General features: G+C 42.5%; 2 protein-coding genes across 4 annotated transcripts in view; one reads left to right on the top strand and one right to left on the bottom strand.

Moving 5' to 3' along the window:
• The window catches only part of UBAC2 (UBA domain containing 2), a 175,748-nt gene that overhangs the window by 75,587 nt on the left and 82,608 nt on the right, over positions 1-17,553 (bottom strand). The window lies entirely within an intron of this gene.
• Positions 1,148-16,187, top strand: GPR183 (G protein-coupled receptor 183). 2 transcript variants are annotated; one of them, XM_047720310.1, is made up of 3 exons: positions 1,148-1,246; positions 9,264-9,411; positions 14,520-16,187. In XM_047720310.1, the coding sequence occupies exon 3, from the start codon at positions 14,538-14,540 to the stop codon at positions 15,618-15,620; it is 1,083 nt and encodes a 360-aa protein (XP_047576266.1). In that variant the 5' UTR covers positions 1,148-1,246; positions 9,264-9,411; positions 14,520-14,537; the 3' UTR covers positions 15,621-16,187. The 2 variants fall into 2 exon arrangements, with proteins under 2 accessions (XP_047576266.1, XP_047576267.1); XM_047720311.1 differs by lacking the exon at positions 9,264-9,411 and having other exon boundaries at positions 1,156-1,246.

Below are 17,553 nucleotides of genomic sequence, written 5' to 3'. Positions count from 1 at the left end.
TTCTCTCTCTATCATCCCTCAAAATAGTCAACCAGTTTATGTAAGTACTTAAATAAGAAACAGCCTATTCCATTTTTTTTTAATGATTCTAATTTTTGGGAACTACCTTCATATTTTGATTTGAAAGCTGTCTCTGGTTAACTTCCTCATACTGGCCTTCCTTCTGTTCTCTGGAAGGTCGACATTTGCAACCTAAAGCCTTTTCTGTGAGACAGCTTTCAAAAGCACGAGGGTGATGATCACCTACCTCCCTGCCAAGCCAAACATTCTCAGTTTATTCAACCATTTGTCCTAAGGCCTGGGGTCCAGACCCCTTACCAGCCTGGTCACCCTGGTCCTCTATCCCCTTCGTGAAAGGCAGCCCCCAGAGCTGACTGGGAATGGCCACATGAGTCCTGGGCAAGTGTCAATATCACCCCTCTGGCTCTGACCGGTATATTTCTACTCACTTGGCCTGCATGTGCATTTTGATAGCCGTGTTACACAGCTGGTCTGAACTGAGCCAACCAGAACTGTAAGGTGAAGAGCCCAGGTCTCCATCCCATGCACAGACGCTGGGTTTTCAGCGGTGAGATGTCCCCTCCAACTCTTCCCCCGTCATTCACGTCCCTGCAGTCACAGAGACTGTCAGCTGGCCTCCTGCCTATGTCGACTAGTCCCCATACAATGTGAAAGAACATCATTCTCCCACTCACCCCAGAAACCTTTGCTTCTTGCTCATAAGTTGGTAAGACACAGAATGAGTAAACTACTCTCTTCATCAAGTTTCCAGATAGACAGAATCACCAGTTGACTTTTTTTTCTTTAAAACATTTAGAAACTCATATTCTTACATAGAATATGGATACCAAATCATTAGTAATTGTCATTCTTTTTTTTTTTTTTCTGGGTAAGGTTTATTGCTTTAGTCTTCCTCTCAAAGAATTTTTTAAATACTTAAAGCTTTATTATAAAACTCGTGAAGTTCCAGAGATATTACCAAGGGGTTTTTGGATAATTATTAAAAAAAAAAAAATCACTAACAGAAAAATTTCACTTCCCACTTAAAAAAAAAAAAAAAGTGCACACGCATACAGGAGGTTAACCGATGATTACTAGGCTCAGTCACAGGGTGACAGGAAAAAAAAAAAAAAAAAGCCAGCCCATAAAAGGACAGTGCACAAACTCTCAACACGCCAAAGTAATCTACTTCAGTTGGGCAAATACTAACTGCTACTGCCCGGAGGCCCCAGCAAGTCCCTGGGAGGTAAGCACCACATGTTTTATTCTTCTAACAAAGTCTTTTGTAAAACTTTAGAAGCCTAATTAAGGTATAAGGTAAAGGAACAGAACTCATTCAACAGCAACTATAAATATTTGTAACAAGAATTGTATCATTAACATAGTTTAGACTCTGATGACTGGCAGTTCTAATTAGCTCATGTTGAGGTAGGTGAAAACAATGGATCATGCCAGAAATCTATGCCAAAAAGTAGGGTTTACTTTGTACTTCTGTGTGAACTCACTATTGCAAAAAAGAGCATCCAGTAAAAATCAGTAAATAATGCCAATATTTCAGGATACTTTGGAACGAAGGGAAAGGAACAAAGTTATTTTAAAATGGAGTATTCCTACACTTAAATGCATGGATATACAAATTATTCAGCACAATTTAAAATAAAAGGGTCATTACAGTCTACTATTTGACTACGTGTCTATGTAACATAAAGGTCTTTTCTTTACTGCCATTACTTCTATACTTTCTGGTATTTCTCCGGATAGAATCCTAGTACTAGAATTCCTCGGGCAGGGGCGCCTGGGTGGCTCAGTGGGTTGGGCCGCTGCCTTCAGCTCAGGTCATGATCTCGGGGTCCTGGGATCGAGTCCCACATCGGGCTCTCTGCTCGGCAGGAAGCCTGCTTCCCTCCCTCTCTCTCTCTCTCTCTCTGCCTGCCTCTCGTCTACTTGTGATCTCTTTCTGTCAAATAAATAAATAAAATCTTTGAAAAAAAAAAAAAAAAGAATTCCTCGGGCAAAGGGTATAAATGTTTTTAAAGCTTTATATATAAGTTGATGTTTTTTGGTTTACTAAAACATTTTAGCAATTAGCCCTCCCACTGATGATACTCTGGGCTTCACTGCTTCTCAGCCAATCTGAGTATTTTAATTGTCAATATAAACTGTTAATTTGATAAGTGAAAAATGAATCTGTTTCTTCCTTTATATTTATTTAATGATCACTAAAGCTAAACATATCTGTTTTTTCTAGAATTTCCATATGCCTAAAAAAATGTCACAAAACAATGAAGTACATAGTACATACAGTGATTTGCACTGCAATATTTATGTCGAGGTTGGAAATGGAAGTAATAGAAATTCTTGGTAAGACACAAGCTGGGAGCTGACTTCCTCTGAAGGAAGGTGTGTCTGGGGGTTCTGGGGCTACCGCTCCAAGTACAGTACAGTGCAACGGTTCAGAGTCAGGCTTGAACCCCGGCTCGATTATTTCTAAGCTGTGTGGCCTTGGGCAGTCTCTGACTTGAGCTGCTTCATTTGTAAAACGGGGAGTAATAATACAGCCAAATCCCTGTCATGTTGGCCGTCATGTAGTAAGTGCTAGAAATTCTCCCCTCCCTCTACCCATTAAACTACCAAAGGAAGAGTCCAGTAGGCAAAGTTTCCTTGCCCTATCATCTTGTGAGAATTACTTTTCTTAAACTTATTTGCAGACCCTTACCGAATATTTTACACAAAGACTGAGTCTATGGAGGGCAAACATCTCATGGGCTTACCGTCTGGGCTCTGCATCTGCTAATACTTCAGGGCATGCTTTCCTCTTTGGGACACAACACTGTGAAAGTCTGTTCCGCACAAAGCCTCCTCACCCCTGGCTCACCAGCTACCATGTGGGGGGTTGGGGGTAGCAGTGGTAGTAATGCCTCTCATAAAATACTTTCAACTGGCTTCGAAGAGCTTGTTGGTAAGATGGCCAGTCATTTATTGGAATAAATACTACCTCGGATAACTCTATGACTTCCCTTCGCTTCAGTGATCCACGGGCATTTCCTAGACGTCTCCTGTAGGACGGCTGGGAAACACTCCACGGGATAAGAGAAGGCCAGCACCCTTAGAAAGTGTGCATTTAAAAGAAAGAGCTTGCCGTCCTGCAGAGCAATTTACAAATGCTACTTCTCCCCTGCCACGGGTGACGGCCTGCTGCAGTGTCCAAGGCCACAGAGTATGGAGTGTGCTGAGGGGCCGGAAGCCCCTCCGGCCTGTAGAATTCCTCAGCTTTCCAAGAACTCTGTAAAGAGCAGGGCTTCAATGTCAGATGAGATAATGCAAGTGAAAACCATTTGAAAATGGTAGAGTTAACAAAGATCCTTGTGGTGTTTTGAAAGTTCAAACGGAAAAATAAAAATATTTTGTTAAATGTCTACAAATACAGGCACTTGGCTGGCTCAGTTTGTTAAGCATCTGCCTTCGGCTCAGGTCATGATCCTGGGTTCCTGGGATGGAGCCGAGCCCTATGTTGTCAAACCCCGTGTTGTTGGGCTCCGGGCTCAGCGGGGAGCCTGTTCCTCCCTCTGGCTTGTGTGCTCTCTTACACTCTTTCTTGGTCTCTTTCTCAAATAAATAAAATCTTAAAAAAAAAAAAAAAAAGTCTACAAATACCTAAAAAGCAATATAGAAATAAGTTAGTAGCATAAAAGCTATCCTAGGGGGCGCCTGGGTGGCTCAGTCAGTTAAGAGTCTGCCTTCGGCTCAGGTCATCATCCTGGGCTCCTGGGATTGGGCTGCATCAGGCTCTCCGCTCAGAGCGGGAGTCTGCTTCTTCCTCTGCCCTTCCCCCTGGCTCGTGCTTGCACTCTCTCTTTAAATAAGTAATTCCAACATTTTTTAAAAAGGTAACAGATTAGGGCGCCTGGGTGGCTCAGTGGGTTAAGCCGCTGCCTTCGGCTCAGGTCATGATCTCAGGGTCCTGGGATCGAGCCCCGCATCAGGCTCTCTGCTCAGCAGGGAGCCTGCTCCCTCCTCTCTCTCTGCCTGCCTCTCTCTCTACTTGTGATCTCTCTCTGTCAAATAAATAAATAAAATCTTTAAAAAAAAAAAGATCTTATTAAAAAAAAAAAAAGGTAACAGATTAAAGCTATTCTAGGTATTCACCATCTTCTTTCAGGCCAAATTGTGTCATGGAGATATTCTTAAAAGTGGTAAAATCTAAATTCACTTGTAAAATCTTTATTTGCCTTAAAAATGTCACAAGTAAATTAATGAATGCTTCATTTAAATCAACATATTTCCCTCCCCGCCGGCCCCCTTCTTCCATCTCCCCAGCTCTCTTCTCTGTTCGAACAGGGTGAGTTGGTCCATGTTAGAGTCTTCCTATTGTTACTGTTTTCTACCAGTGACATCAGATCATGTTGGAAACGGGAGCTAGGGATAAAACACATGGCACTGGTTGTGATTTCTGGAGCCAGACGGCCAGGGCTTGAATCCTGACACTTAACAGCTGCGGCTTTAGGCACATCGTGTAAGTGCTTTGGGCCTCAGTTTACCGCTGGCTACGGGTTTGTGAAGGTTCTGTGATGATTCAGGGAGTGAATATAGGTAGAGCGCCCTGAACGGTGTCTGGAAGACAGCCTGTGCTTAATGAGATTGGCTACTATTGCTCATCAAGAACTCTGGTACAGAACCTCGGACTGAGGGTCAAGGGAGCTGGGACTCTGCTGTCCCTTAAGGGGTAGCTATGGTGCCTCAGTCATAGGTCAGCTGGAGAGATACGAGTTAACACAGTTTCCACTCACGGGACTGCACCAGTCGCAGGAAACAGAAAAAGAAACTCGACAGTACTGACGCTAGTACTGAGCACAGCGCCCTCACCACTGCACGCTGCCTTAGGGTGGTTGCAAAAGGAGGAGAGGATAAAGTCAGGGAAGCTTCCAGAACAGCGGAGTCTGAACGAAGTCTTGAAGGAAAGTAGGAACTGAGCACCTAGCACAGAGAAGGAAGAGTGCCAGAAAGGCACAGAGCTGTGGAAGAACACAGGGCATCAAAAATCTGCAAAGAGTTCAGGAAGACTAGAGCCAGGGCATCAGAGGGAGAAAATGCCAGGGAGCCAGCCGAAGAGGGAGGCACAGGCCAGTCAAAGGGAGATCATGGGTCCTGATGGAGAGCTCTCCCTGGGTTCAACAGGCCGCACTTGAAAGACACCGTGAAAGCTGAAGGCGCAGCTCCAGGGGGTAGCAAGTGTGGCCTGAAGGCCGGCAGGAGTAGCGGGGGGTGGCAGGACAGGCGGATGGACAGACAGACACACGGTGCAGAGGAGATGTCAAGTGCAGGAGAGTCAGGAGGCTGAAGGCACAGGATCCACTGATGGGAGGTGGCAGGTGAGGGAGGGCATAGAGTTCCCGACATCTCTGCGACTCCTAACTTAGTGGCCAGACCGACGGAGGACCCTGAGCAAATGACCTAATGTGTGGAATTCTGCTTATCCACGAAATAAGGATATTTAATGTTTCTGACTAATTTCCATGAGATAAGAGACAAACAACAAAACCTCAAACTCCCTTGAACTTTAAGGAGAAAAGGCACATATGACTTCTAGAAACATTTTGAACTCAGAGGATGAAGGTTCTAGAGACTCAGATCTTCGCTATAAAATCTTTTTGTATCACCCACCCATCCTGCTTAGACGTCAAGTGAAGCCACACAGAAGCACAGTATTTGTCTTCCTCACACTGAAATGAGTGTCACAGTGGGATTCTTTTTTCTTACAGTTTCCAAACATTACATCCTGTAACCCTATTCCTTTGTATGACCCCCTCCTCTGTCTTCCCTTTTGAGAACTTTCACATCATCCTAGTCAGTACTAAAGTTGCCGAAAGCCACACAAAGAAAATCAGTGAAAGGTGAAAGAAAAAAAGCTGGGATGAGTGAAACCCCAAACAGGCTGGTGGGTGTCGAATCCAGTAATTCAAACGTCAGGCCCCTTTCCCATCGACGCCAACAGACACGCTTCCAGCTGGTGAAGCGGTCTTCTTCAGTGCCCATCAGGTCCAACACTGGAGACACACAAAAAAGCCAACTATAGACTGGCGAACACTGTTGCTATTTCCTATCTTCAAGAAGCTCTCTGCGCCCTGTCCTGTACATGACCCTGTGCAGACCTCCTGAGACGTGGTCAGAACCAGCCTAGGCTGTGGGGTCAGCAGCAGGGTCACACTTCCACAAGCCAGAACAAGCGAGCTCCCCAGGAGGCAGGCCACGGAGGTCCCCTCATACAGACCGACCACAGACAACTCAACTGTGAACACAGACACTCAGGATGGGTGAGGCTTTATCCTGAGAAAGGGCCAGTGGCTGCTGGTGCGTGCGTCACCTTCTGCGAAAATGTTCCTTAGAGCCTTCCGAAAACAGATCTTGCCCATAGTCACAGCTATCAAAATAGGACTCAAAGTGGGCTGGAAAAAAAGCATCACCTGGTAGCATAGAAAGATTTATTTCACTAAGCTAACTGGGGCGTGGACCGACTATAAGAGGAGTTGAGCAACAGCCCATTGGAACACACCATCTGACCTTGCCAGTGAAGGGACAAGAGGCTGGTTGCAGCTTGTCTGTGCCTTGGGTTTCTGCCCCACGAGCGGGAATTAATGTTTCCCACCTGCCTACCTGACAGGCAGATGGCCCACACAACTGCTCAGGTGATGGCTGTTTAGTCAAAATAAGAAAGTGGGAAAAAAAAAATCACTGGTTGACTGCAAGGCCACGATGTGTGTGACAAGGGACCAAACTCAGATGTCCCCGTTTGCTCAGTCAAGAGCAAGGAGGCTTTTGCAAGTAACTGACAAGTGCTCATCAAACCAGGTAACCAGAGGAAGAAGCAAAGATTTCTTTCTTCTGTGTAGTCTGCGAACTGTTTAACAGCGAACTGTTTAACAGCTCGGCCTGCGACCCTGGTCCATCTGTGCTTGTCTAGTTGCTCGGCGGACCGAATCCTTGCTGTTCCACGGAACCCGAGCTTTCGCCTGTATTCTCCTTTCTCAAAGATTTCATTTCTCCCTGCTCCCAAAAACTTCCCTCAACCTTACCTCTCCTCAACAAAATAGCCCAAGGATGGTGTATCCAGAGAAATCAGAAATCAGATCAATCAACACTCATCATTTAACAATATACAAATAAAATTCCTATCTATGGGTCCACATCCTTGAGCCTTTCCTGGTCCTTTTGAAAGCACGGGCCGGGAACCTCCTCTCGGGTGCAGGCCATGGTAGGCACGGAGTCCCATCATCTCGATGTGTCGACATGGTCTCGAGCAGATGCGGCCTTATAGGGAGGTCAGTCACCTCCTGTTGCTTATCATTTCACATGACCTGAACCATTCAATTCATGGCTAAGGTCTGAATTTAAGCAAAAATTACTAAAAAATCAGCTCTTTTTCATTTAAGACTGTTGATGGGTCATTAAGTGAATACATTATTAGGGGTAAAGGTGACATTTCAGGAATCTTAAAGCAAAAACTAAAAGCTGGTACTCTAGTTCACAGTAAATCTCTGAAAACAGTGGTTTAATTCTGTTCCTGCCACAAATAAAAGCTAAGAAAATAATTATCCAGGCAAGTTGGTACCAGGGTAAATATTTCGAGAGGACAAATTACATTAGAGCTCAGACAATTTTCTTAAATACTAGTAGATGAATTTTGGGGGGGAGCCTGTTATTTTCTTCCTTTCTGTAGCTAGAGAGATCTTGTCAGTTCATGTCAACATGTCCGGTTATGCAAAAATGAGATGATAATGTCTTTAAAAAACATTAGCTACTCTAGCAGCAGTGAAATCAACTCTAGACACACACAGACCCACTTCCAAAAACACGTACAAATCCAGGGGAGGCTATGTTGCTGTGGGAGAGCTGGCTGTTTTACATATGCGAGAGCAGCAGTAGAGCCATCAAAACTGCGTGACAGAGACAGAAGTGGGACAGACCCCGCTGCTTCACCATGAGCACCGCCCAAGAACTGACACAGATGGCTCCCGGGGGGGGCCGCGGTGACATCCCTTTCAGGAGGGAAGGGGGTTCCTCACTGGGAACCTGATCACAGCCCCAGACTTCACCCGGCCCAGTTACCAGCTGTGCCCTCGGGGCAAAGGTTTCAGTCCCATTCACACCGGAGTGTGGGGCATTAAGGACCATTTAGCCGCCACACATACCTTTCCACTAGAGAGCGTTATGAGGAAATTATAATTATTACAGATAAAAGTATTCTAAGGAAAAAGATTCACAACAAACACTCCTTTGTGCTTTTCTCTAGGCAGTAAACTGACGAGACATAGTACTTCCAAGTACGTCGCAGTGTATCTACACCAGTAACATGTAAGAAGGTGTGGTCTAATGACAATGACAATAAAAATGTAAGGCACTTCAGGGGACACCTGGCTGGCTCAGGCAGTGAAGCATGTGACTCTTGATTTCGGGGTCATGAGTTTAGGCTCCACGTCGGGCGTAGAGTTTACTTAAAAAAGATGAACTTTTTTTTTTTTTAAATAAGCTACTTGAAATGTATTCCAAAAGTAAATAGATAAAGGAAGAAAAGGAGGAAGGGAAGGTGGAAGGAAGTTAGTTATACCTGAAAAAAAAAAGATTAAAAGAGCAATTTGCAGTCCAAAGGTTGATAAGGAGTACTATAATCCAAAAAGCATAACCAGAAGCCAGGCATGTGTGAGAAGGAGCCCTGTGAAGAACCAACCGTGAGACGATGCCTCATCAGACGACAGCGGATTCCCAACATCACACAGTCATCCTTCAGTTTCAGGCCCTCCCAAACGGAAAGATACAGTCTCAGTATTTCCAGGACCTAGCACGTGAAAACACTAAAAACAATTTCTGCTGAATAAAAGAATGGAGTAAGTCAGGTTCAGGAACGTAATCTTGAAACATCAAATATTTAAAGAAGGTATAAAATAATATCTCCAAGGGAAGATATTATTTTAGATATTATTTAGATATTTAGATAATAAGAAACGGGGACGGATTCATATATGAATGGGATAACAATGGTCAAGTACATGAAAGGGTTTTTCTCTCAATTTAGAAGAGATAAGACTGACTAAAGCTATGGCACTGATAGCACACGATAGGTATAATTAAGGACAAAGGAAATAGGCTAGTGTGGCTGACAAACAACATCAACTTTCAACACCCCAATGACCAGACGTCAGGACAGCTTTCATTTGCCTTTATCAAAGATCGTTTCGGAGCCGTCCCATTTACATGTCCACATCCTGCAGGTGTCTTTTCTCTGACTGATGCAGGACCCTCAGAAGTCCTCTCCGCGGGGCTCGATGCTGTCCCGGAAGTGGGAACTCCACTGTCTTTAGGAAGAAGCATTCCCTGCTCCGGCGTGGCTGGGCCACACTGTTCCCGGGCTCTTTGCCGGTAAGGATGGTTCTTAAAGCTTAGACCACTTTAAAACCTCAAACTCTCAGTACTTCAAGGGCAGTATGAGCTGCCCCTGACAAGGACTAGAGAGAGTAGGAGACCTGAAACCAGACCATCAGGGAGAAGCCTCCAGACTGACCTTTTAACCTCTATGACACTCAGTCTCCTCACATGGCAAGTAGGTAGGTGACAGCAGTACTTAGCCTTAGTACTTAGTACTTAGCCTCACAGGGTGGCTGTGAGTGTTCTTCCAGATAGGACTTAAAGGGAGGCACTTAATAAACATGAACGCCTCAATCTGAGTAAAGAGCACTGAAGGACTACTTTTGAAATGTGTAGAAGATAGGTTTTTGCAAGATGAACTGAAGAATATTTTTCTCAGATAAATTTACTAACCAGTTTCCTCATTTCATAGTCAATTCACGTTCAGTATGAAAAATTTTAAAGTGTATGGATAAAACTCAAAAATGACTTGTACAAAATTATGCTTCGGCATACATATCCGTGCAAAGTGTGCGGATGTATAATCGCTTTTCCTTCCCCCCAAAGTGGCATGTTGCATAATCTGTTTTCCTTATTTAAGATTATTCCCTGTCAAGAAATAGGCTTCCATGCTGCCATTTCCACGGACTGCAGAGAATTCCCCTGTATGGCTAATACCGGGAGATACGTAACCAATCCCTTGATGAGGGACATTTGGTTTGTTTGCAAATTTTCACCTTCATAATTAACACTGTGACAAATTTTTTTTTATGTTATCCATTACCTTTATTACCAGTATGATTATTACAAGTTGATGCCAACCTATGATAAATCATAGGATGAATCCTGTGTTGTTGTTTTTTTTTAATTTTATTTTTTATAAACATATATTTTTATCCCCAGGGGTACAGGTCTGTGAATTGCCAGGTTTACACACTTCACAGCACTCACCATAGCACATACCCTCCCCAATGACAAATTTTTTTTTTGAAGATTTTATTTATTTATTTGACAGACAGAGATCACAAGTAGGCAGAGAGGCAGGCAGAGAGAGCAGGGGAAGCAGGTTCCCCACTGAGCAGAGAGCCCGATGTGGGGCTCGATCCCAGGTCCCCGGGATCACGACCTGAGCAAAAGGCAGAGGCTTTAACCCACTGAGCCACCCAGGTGTCCCCATGTGCCAAATATTCTTAAACACCAAACATTCTGCAACCCCTGCCATGTCCGGCTCTCCTGGAAGGCGCACTGCATTCAGGAAGAAGCTGGATGCACATTTACAACAGGACAAGCAATGGCACATTCTCTTTGAGTCTTGCATTAATGTAACTTTCTCTGATCTCTACAACAATATTTACTTATATGGAAAATTTCTACCCCAGTATGTATTTTAAAAGCATTTCCCAAATCTGTGGAGAAACACTCCTCAAAATAAAATAAACTTGCTGAGATTTTCAGGGAAAAAAAAAAATTTCCACAGAAAAGTACAAAAATCAAAGTTCTTGCTACCTGTTCCTAAGTTATAACCCCTGTCTGGGATTTTCACCTCTCCGTGTCTAGTCGCAGTTCTTGAAAAGTTACTTCTCACATGGAGCCTTTCTCAACTAAGAGGATAAAGGTTTTTCTACTTTCATCCCACAACCGCAATTCCCATGATTTCAAGAATCGCTCTGGTTTGGTTTTTTCCCTGCACAAAGAGAAAGTCAATATTTGTTGTTTTGCTTTCAATCTTGTTAATTTCTGTGATTATCTTTATCAATTTTCTTCTACTTTCCTTGGGTAAACAATTCTCTTCTAGCTTCCTGAACTGTATTTTTATCTATTTTCGATCTTTAAAAAAAATAAATGCTTTCACAAGCATATAGAGTTGTTGAGTCACTATGCTGGGCACTTGAAACTTGTAGCGTGTGCTAACTATCCTCAAATAAAAATGTGCGAAGACAATAAACACATTCAAGGCTCTGCTTCTGAGATTAATACTTCAGCTGCACCCCATCGTTTGGCATAGAGTGTTGTTTTTTTTTTTTCAAGATTTTATTTATTTATTTGAGAGAGAGAGATCACAAGTAGGCAGAGAAAGAGGAGGAAGCAGGCTCCCTGCTGAGCAGAGAGCCCGATTCAGGGCTCGATCCCAGGACCCTGAGATCATGACCTGAGCTGAAGGCAGAGGCTTAACCCACTGAGCCACCAAGGTACCCCAAAGCATAGAGTATTTTTGTCATTTGGTTCTAAATACTTCAAAATTCCCACTGTGGATTTCTTAAATGAGTCTCTCAGAAGCATATTTTTTTAGATTCCAAATGTATCCTTTATCTATTTATTGCTGATTTCTAAGTTAGCTGCCCTGTAGGCACTGGCATGTTGGCTGATAGGTTAACAGTTTTCTGAAAGTTCTGGGGCCCTCTGATGACCTCGCACACAGTCAAATTGGCAAAAATGATCATGTCCCTTCAGCACAAATTCTGCAAAGTCACACTGGGTAATCTTCTAAGTCTCTAATCTCTTTTTTTATCCGGCTTATTCTAATAAAGATGTGCTAAAATCTCCCATTATGGCTGTGGATTTGCCAATTTTTCCTTTAAATATGCATAATTCAAGATTTTTATGTTCTTTGATTGCTACTCTGGCTTTCCACTGGTTGGGATTTGATTGCTATGTGTTCTCCCATGCCTTTATTTTCAACCTTTTTCAGTCACTTTTTGAGCTATGTCTTCTAAGCCCTATGCAGCTGGACTTTTTTTTTTTTTTAACAAACTGATAGTCTCCTTTAATAGGTGAGTTCAATCCATTTAAATTTCTTTCTCATAATCTTCTTTCCTACCTTTTCTTGTTTAACAGAAAGTACCACTTCCATTTTTGTTCCCTTTTGCTTTAGGTCATATTTCCACATGTTAACAACTACCCTATCAACACTGGAAGTAGTGTACACCTAGAATATTACAACATCACCCCGTAATGACCCCCACTGTCTGTTGGGTTCACCGTTTAAGACTGTTAGAACTAAGTTAGCAGTCAGAGGAGTAGTCGGTGCTTTGAGATGGCTAGGGATAGAGTCTTTTCCTTTTAATGTAAACCATCATCACTAGATATGTTGAAATCTTCCCTTAATTTTGGTGACTTTCAGATGAGATCTGTAGGCAGAGATGGTCCTATTGGAGTATCATTTTTCTTCTAAAAATAACTTCACAGAAGTTACTGTTCTGCTCTTCCTAAGTTTTATCAAAGCTCAGCCCCACATAAGGCATTTCATTGTAGTTTTCCACTTTTCAACATAGGACCTGAAATTTCTTTCATCTTAACATTATTTATCCTAAGAAAAGAACTGGAAATAATCCAAAGAGTCATCAGGGGAGTAGCTTAGCAAATCATGCATGAACACCCTGGGATGCTGTAGAAGTGTCCAGTGTCTACGAGGTCCATGTGTGACAAACCCAGATGACCCCGATCCATGAGCAGGTTCAGAGGACAGAGCAGAGCACAGGACACTACACGTGTGATGCTTGCTGGCACGTGGGGTGCAGGAATGTACACTGCACCTATCGACGGAGTATCTGGGGAATGATCTAGTTCAGAATTAATCTTAACCTCCCCCCCTCAAACACCTTAAGTTTTTTTTCTTTTTTGTCGTTTTTGCCGTGGTTGTCGTGGTTACCATCTTCTTCTTTTTTAAAAAGAAAACCTAACTTTCAGTTCCTAACAAGGCCTTAGCTTGTTTCTCATACTTTTTAGGTTAACACAAATCAGATCACTGTGGTAAATTCGTATTTCACTAAATAAATGTGTGACTGATTTCATTTCCTGGCAGTGATACGCATTTGGCCAAAAAAAAAAAAAAAAAAGTCCAACTGAAATGCAATTTAAAAGAAAAGCTTTACTCCTGTCTGAAATGTGGGGTGCTGCACACAATTTTATTCTTACCCAGACAATGATTCAGGGAAAAAAGGGGGAAATTTCTGCCTAAAAAATGATGGCATCCCCTCCTGTCACAAAAATACATTTGCTCTACTTAGATGGTTTTGTTTCTTTTGCCAAGGCTTTGCCAAAATCACCAAATTGTGAGTAAAAACATAAATCTGATTCTTTGTTCTTGATACTATAAATGTAAACATATTACACATTGCAGATTTTTCTTCTTTTTTGGAAGGGTACTTCTTAATAATCCTCCCCATCTACTTCTCCTCTGGTAGCTACCAGTTTGTTCTCTGTATTTATAGTTCTGTTCCTGATTTTTATGTTTCTCTTGCTTCTCATACTCCACATACAAGAGAAAGCATATGGTATTTCTCTTTCTCCAACTTCCTTCACTTAGCATAATGCCCTCTAGATCCACCCATGTTATTGTGAATGGCAAGATCTCCTTCTCTTTTATGGCTAATATTCCTCTGTGTGTGCGGGGGGGCATCTACTCATCTAAAGTACACTTGGGTTGCTTCCGTATCTTGGCTGTTGTAAATAATGCTAAAACAAACACAGGGGTACTCCTATCTTTCCGAATTCACGTTGTCATCTTCTCTGGGTAGATACCCATTAGTGGAATTACTGGATCATATGCTAATTCTATTTTTAACTTTTTGAGGAACCACTGTATTATTTTCCACAGCGGCTGCACCAGTCTGGATTCCCACCAACAGTGCGCAAGGGCTCCCTTTCCTCTGCATCCTCATATCAACACTTGTTATTTCTTGTCCTTCTGACACCAGCCCTTCCGACCGCTGCGAGCTGACACCTCACCGTGGTTTTGATTTGCATTTCCCTGATGATTAGTGAGGCTGAGCATCTCTTCATGTGCCTGTTGGCCATTTTTATGTCTTCTTTGGAAAAAATGTTGTTTTTTTTTTTTCAGGTCCTCTGCTCATTTTTAATCAGATTATTTTTGTTTTGAGCCATGTAAGTTCCTTATATATTTTGGATACTAATTCCTTATTGGATATGTCATGTGCAATTTCTCCTCCCATTCACTAGGGAGCCTTTCTGTGGCTTTGTGGATGGTTTCCTTTACTGTGCAACACATCATAGATTCTTAAAAATTATACAAATCTTTAAAACTTAGATCTATAAAAGGCAGTTAATATTGCTTTTAGTTGAATACGCTTCTAATTGAAAGTACTCTCCTTGGTTCTTCCTAGAGACTGTGAACACCATTGATGGATACAAAAATGGACAATTTCACGACAGCCTCCGCAGCTCCTCAGGGCAATGACTGTGACCTCTACGCACACCACCGCACCGCCGGGATACTCATGCCACTGCATTACGGCTCTGTCTTCGTCATCGGGCTGGTGGGAAACGTGCTAGCCTTGGTTGTCATCATTCAAAATAGGAAAAAAATCAACTCTACCACCCTGTATTCAACAAATTTGGTGATTTCTGATATACTTTTTACCACTGCTCTGCCTACACGGATAGCCTACTACGCACTGGGCTTTGACTGGAGGGTCGGCGAGGCCTTGTGCAGGATAACTGCCCTGGTGTTTTACATCAACACCTACGCAGGTGTGAACTTCATGACATGCTTGAGCGTGGACCGGTTCTTTGCCGTGGTGCATCCTCTGAGGTACAACAAGATAAAGAGAATTGAGCACGCGAAATGCGTCTGCATATGTGTCTGGATTCTAGTATTTGCTCAAACGCTCCCACTACTCATAAAACCTATGTCAAAGCAGGAGGAGGAAAGGACTACATGCATGGAATATCCAAACTTTGAAGAAACACAGTCTCTTCCCTGGATTCTGCTCGGCGCGTGTTTCATAGGATATGTGCTTCCTCTCCTGATCATTCTCTTCTGCTACTCTCAAATCTGTTGCAAACTCTTTAAAACTGCCAAACAAAACCCACTAACCGAGAAATCCGGCGTCAACAAAAAGGCTCTCAACACAATTATCTTAATAATTGTTGTGTTTGTTCTCTGTTTCACACCTTACCATGTTGCAATTATTCAACACATGATTAAGAAGCTTCGTGTCCCTGATCTCCTGGAATGCAGCCAAAGACATTCGTTCCAGATCTCGCTGCACTTTACAGTATGTCTGATGAACTTCAATTGCTGCATGGACCCTTTTATATACTTCTTTGCGTGTAAAGGGTATAAGAGGAAGGTCATGAAGATGCTGAAGCGTCAGGTCAGTGTATCAATTTCCAGCGCCGTGAGGTCGGCCCCGGAAGAGAACTCGCGAGAGATGACAGAAACGCAAACAATGATACATTCCAAGTCTTTGAACGGAAAATAAAAAGGAATTAATATTGGGTTTACAGCAAAGTAGACTGCATGACAAACTTTGCTGGACTTTTCTTACAAAGCAAAATGACCGTTCAACTTCCAATTAGGATGCCTGTAAATTCCTTTCATTGGGCGCGAGCTCCCACCTCCAACTTGGAAGAAAAACGGATATATATTATTTTTTGCACTCAAGAAAATAACATGACGCAAAGTTCTAGTCTGTAAATGAAATACTATACCAAAAGGGAGGCTATTTTAATAACTCTCAGTGTAAAAAGTTTTATAAAAAACTTTAAGAAATTTTTATAAAAAATTAAAAATTACAGCATCAGTATTTCCTGCCTATAATTTGGCAAAAGAAAAGGCTGTAAGATTGTACATTGCTCGTGTAAAAATTTCGATATGGTAACATGTTATTTTTCTTTTTGGTAACATATTTCTTTAATCCCTACCTCTTTCAATCTTAGACTTTTATCTTCTCCATACCATCAAGCGTTTTGTTTTGTTCTGTTCTGAGTCATAATATTTTGTATCAAGGAAGTCTTTTGGAATAAACAGCAGGATGCTACAAAATTAAGAGTATGTCTTTCAGTGTCTACTTACATGAGACTAGAATTAGCAATAGCTAGATTTGGATGGTAACGTTATAAGCAATGATGGTGAAAGAGGCAATGAAAACACAGAGCTCTTGTCCAAGCAGCCAGCAGAATAGTGCAGGACCCATCAGCCCGGCATATGAAAAGGACTTTCTGTGGGGGTACCCACTGGGAGGGGGTCCACTTGCTGAATTCTGCTTGGGAATAAAAAAAACACAAAAAGCTTTGCAAACATGCTTGGCTTTTCTTGGGTGTCTAGGGGATCATTTCTTTTTTATTCATAGGTTGGTAGTAGCCTGGTCTGCATTTCAGTGGTCTGGGTTACCAGAAAGAGCAAAGAGGGAAAGCGGCAGGAGGCAGGTTGCTGCTTGGCTAAATAAGATAGCGGGAAAAATGTAAAAGTATAAACTTCAAGAGTTCCCAAGATTCCCTGCAACATTATAACTTTGCTCACATAAATACCTTAGCATGAATAGTACCATCTTTGCAAGCACAGTCACGCTGTCAGCTCAAATCTGTTTTACTAAATCCCCAAACTGCCTCAATACAGTATCTAGGTTAGCAATAAAACCAATTTGTATAATGGAACAGAAAGAGATGAAGCACTATGCCATGAGGCATACTTTAAATTTTTATTAGGTTTTACAACCTGGAAATCTTTTCTTTCGAATTCCTACCCTACTCATTTCCAACTAGTACCCTGTAAGAAAACTAATCTTTATGGTTGAGTCAGCACCATTTACTGAGTACTTTCAGGTTTGTCTTATGTGACTTTCACAAAGAGCTACCTGACCTTGAAGCCAATGACCAAAAAAAGGCACCGATCTCTGTAACAGATCTTTGCTGAGACAGGTGAGACCACCTGGATGGAAGTCAGGATCTCAGGGCCTTTCCATTCACTCCACACACAAACCCTCCACGTGAAGGAGAAGAAAGGGCAAAAGACTACATGTCATGGCGGGTGCCACTTACAGAGTCATTTGAATTAGATCCCAAAGGAAAAACTGTGATGAAAGCTACTGAAGGAAAATCAGAAACAGAGGCCACCGTAATGTCAGAGCATGTCTATGGTGCCTGAGTTTGCCGACGACACTGGAGCACAGACCAGCTTATGTATGAGCCAACGGGCCTGCTGCACAGCAGGTGAGAAAGTCCTCTCTGTGCTAAGAACTTAAGATCATTCAAACCAGAGAGTATCTATGTCACTTGGCAAAGGAATAACACATTCTTTTATCTGTTTAGTTTCCTGCCTCCTCCCTCCACTGTACCACAATCTACATAATTTGCCCCAATCAGTAGTCATATTGCCAAAAAGGTAAACGTCAATCCTATCTCCAACGAATCCAG

Source organism: Lutra lutra, chromosome 3 (genome assembly GCF_902655055.1).
Source record: "Lutra lutra chromosome 3, mLutLut1.2, whole genome shotgun sequence".
NCBI lineage: Eukaryota > Metazoa > Chordata > Mammalia > Carnivora > Mustelidae > Lutra > Lutra lutra.
This window is presented reverse-complemented; position numbering and strand designations above follow the sequence as displayed.

Bases quoted from the DNA above. Each gene is read 5' to 3' on its own strand.
- GPR183 (XM_047720310.1), top strand. From the start codon at position 14,538: ATGGATACAAAAATGGACAATTTCACGACAGCCTCCGCAGCTCCTCAG.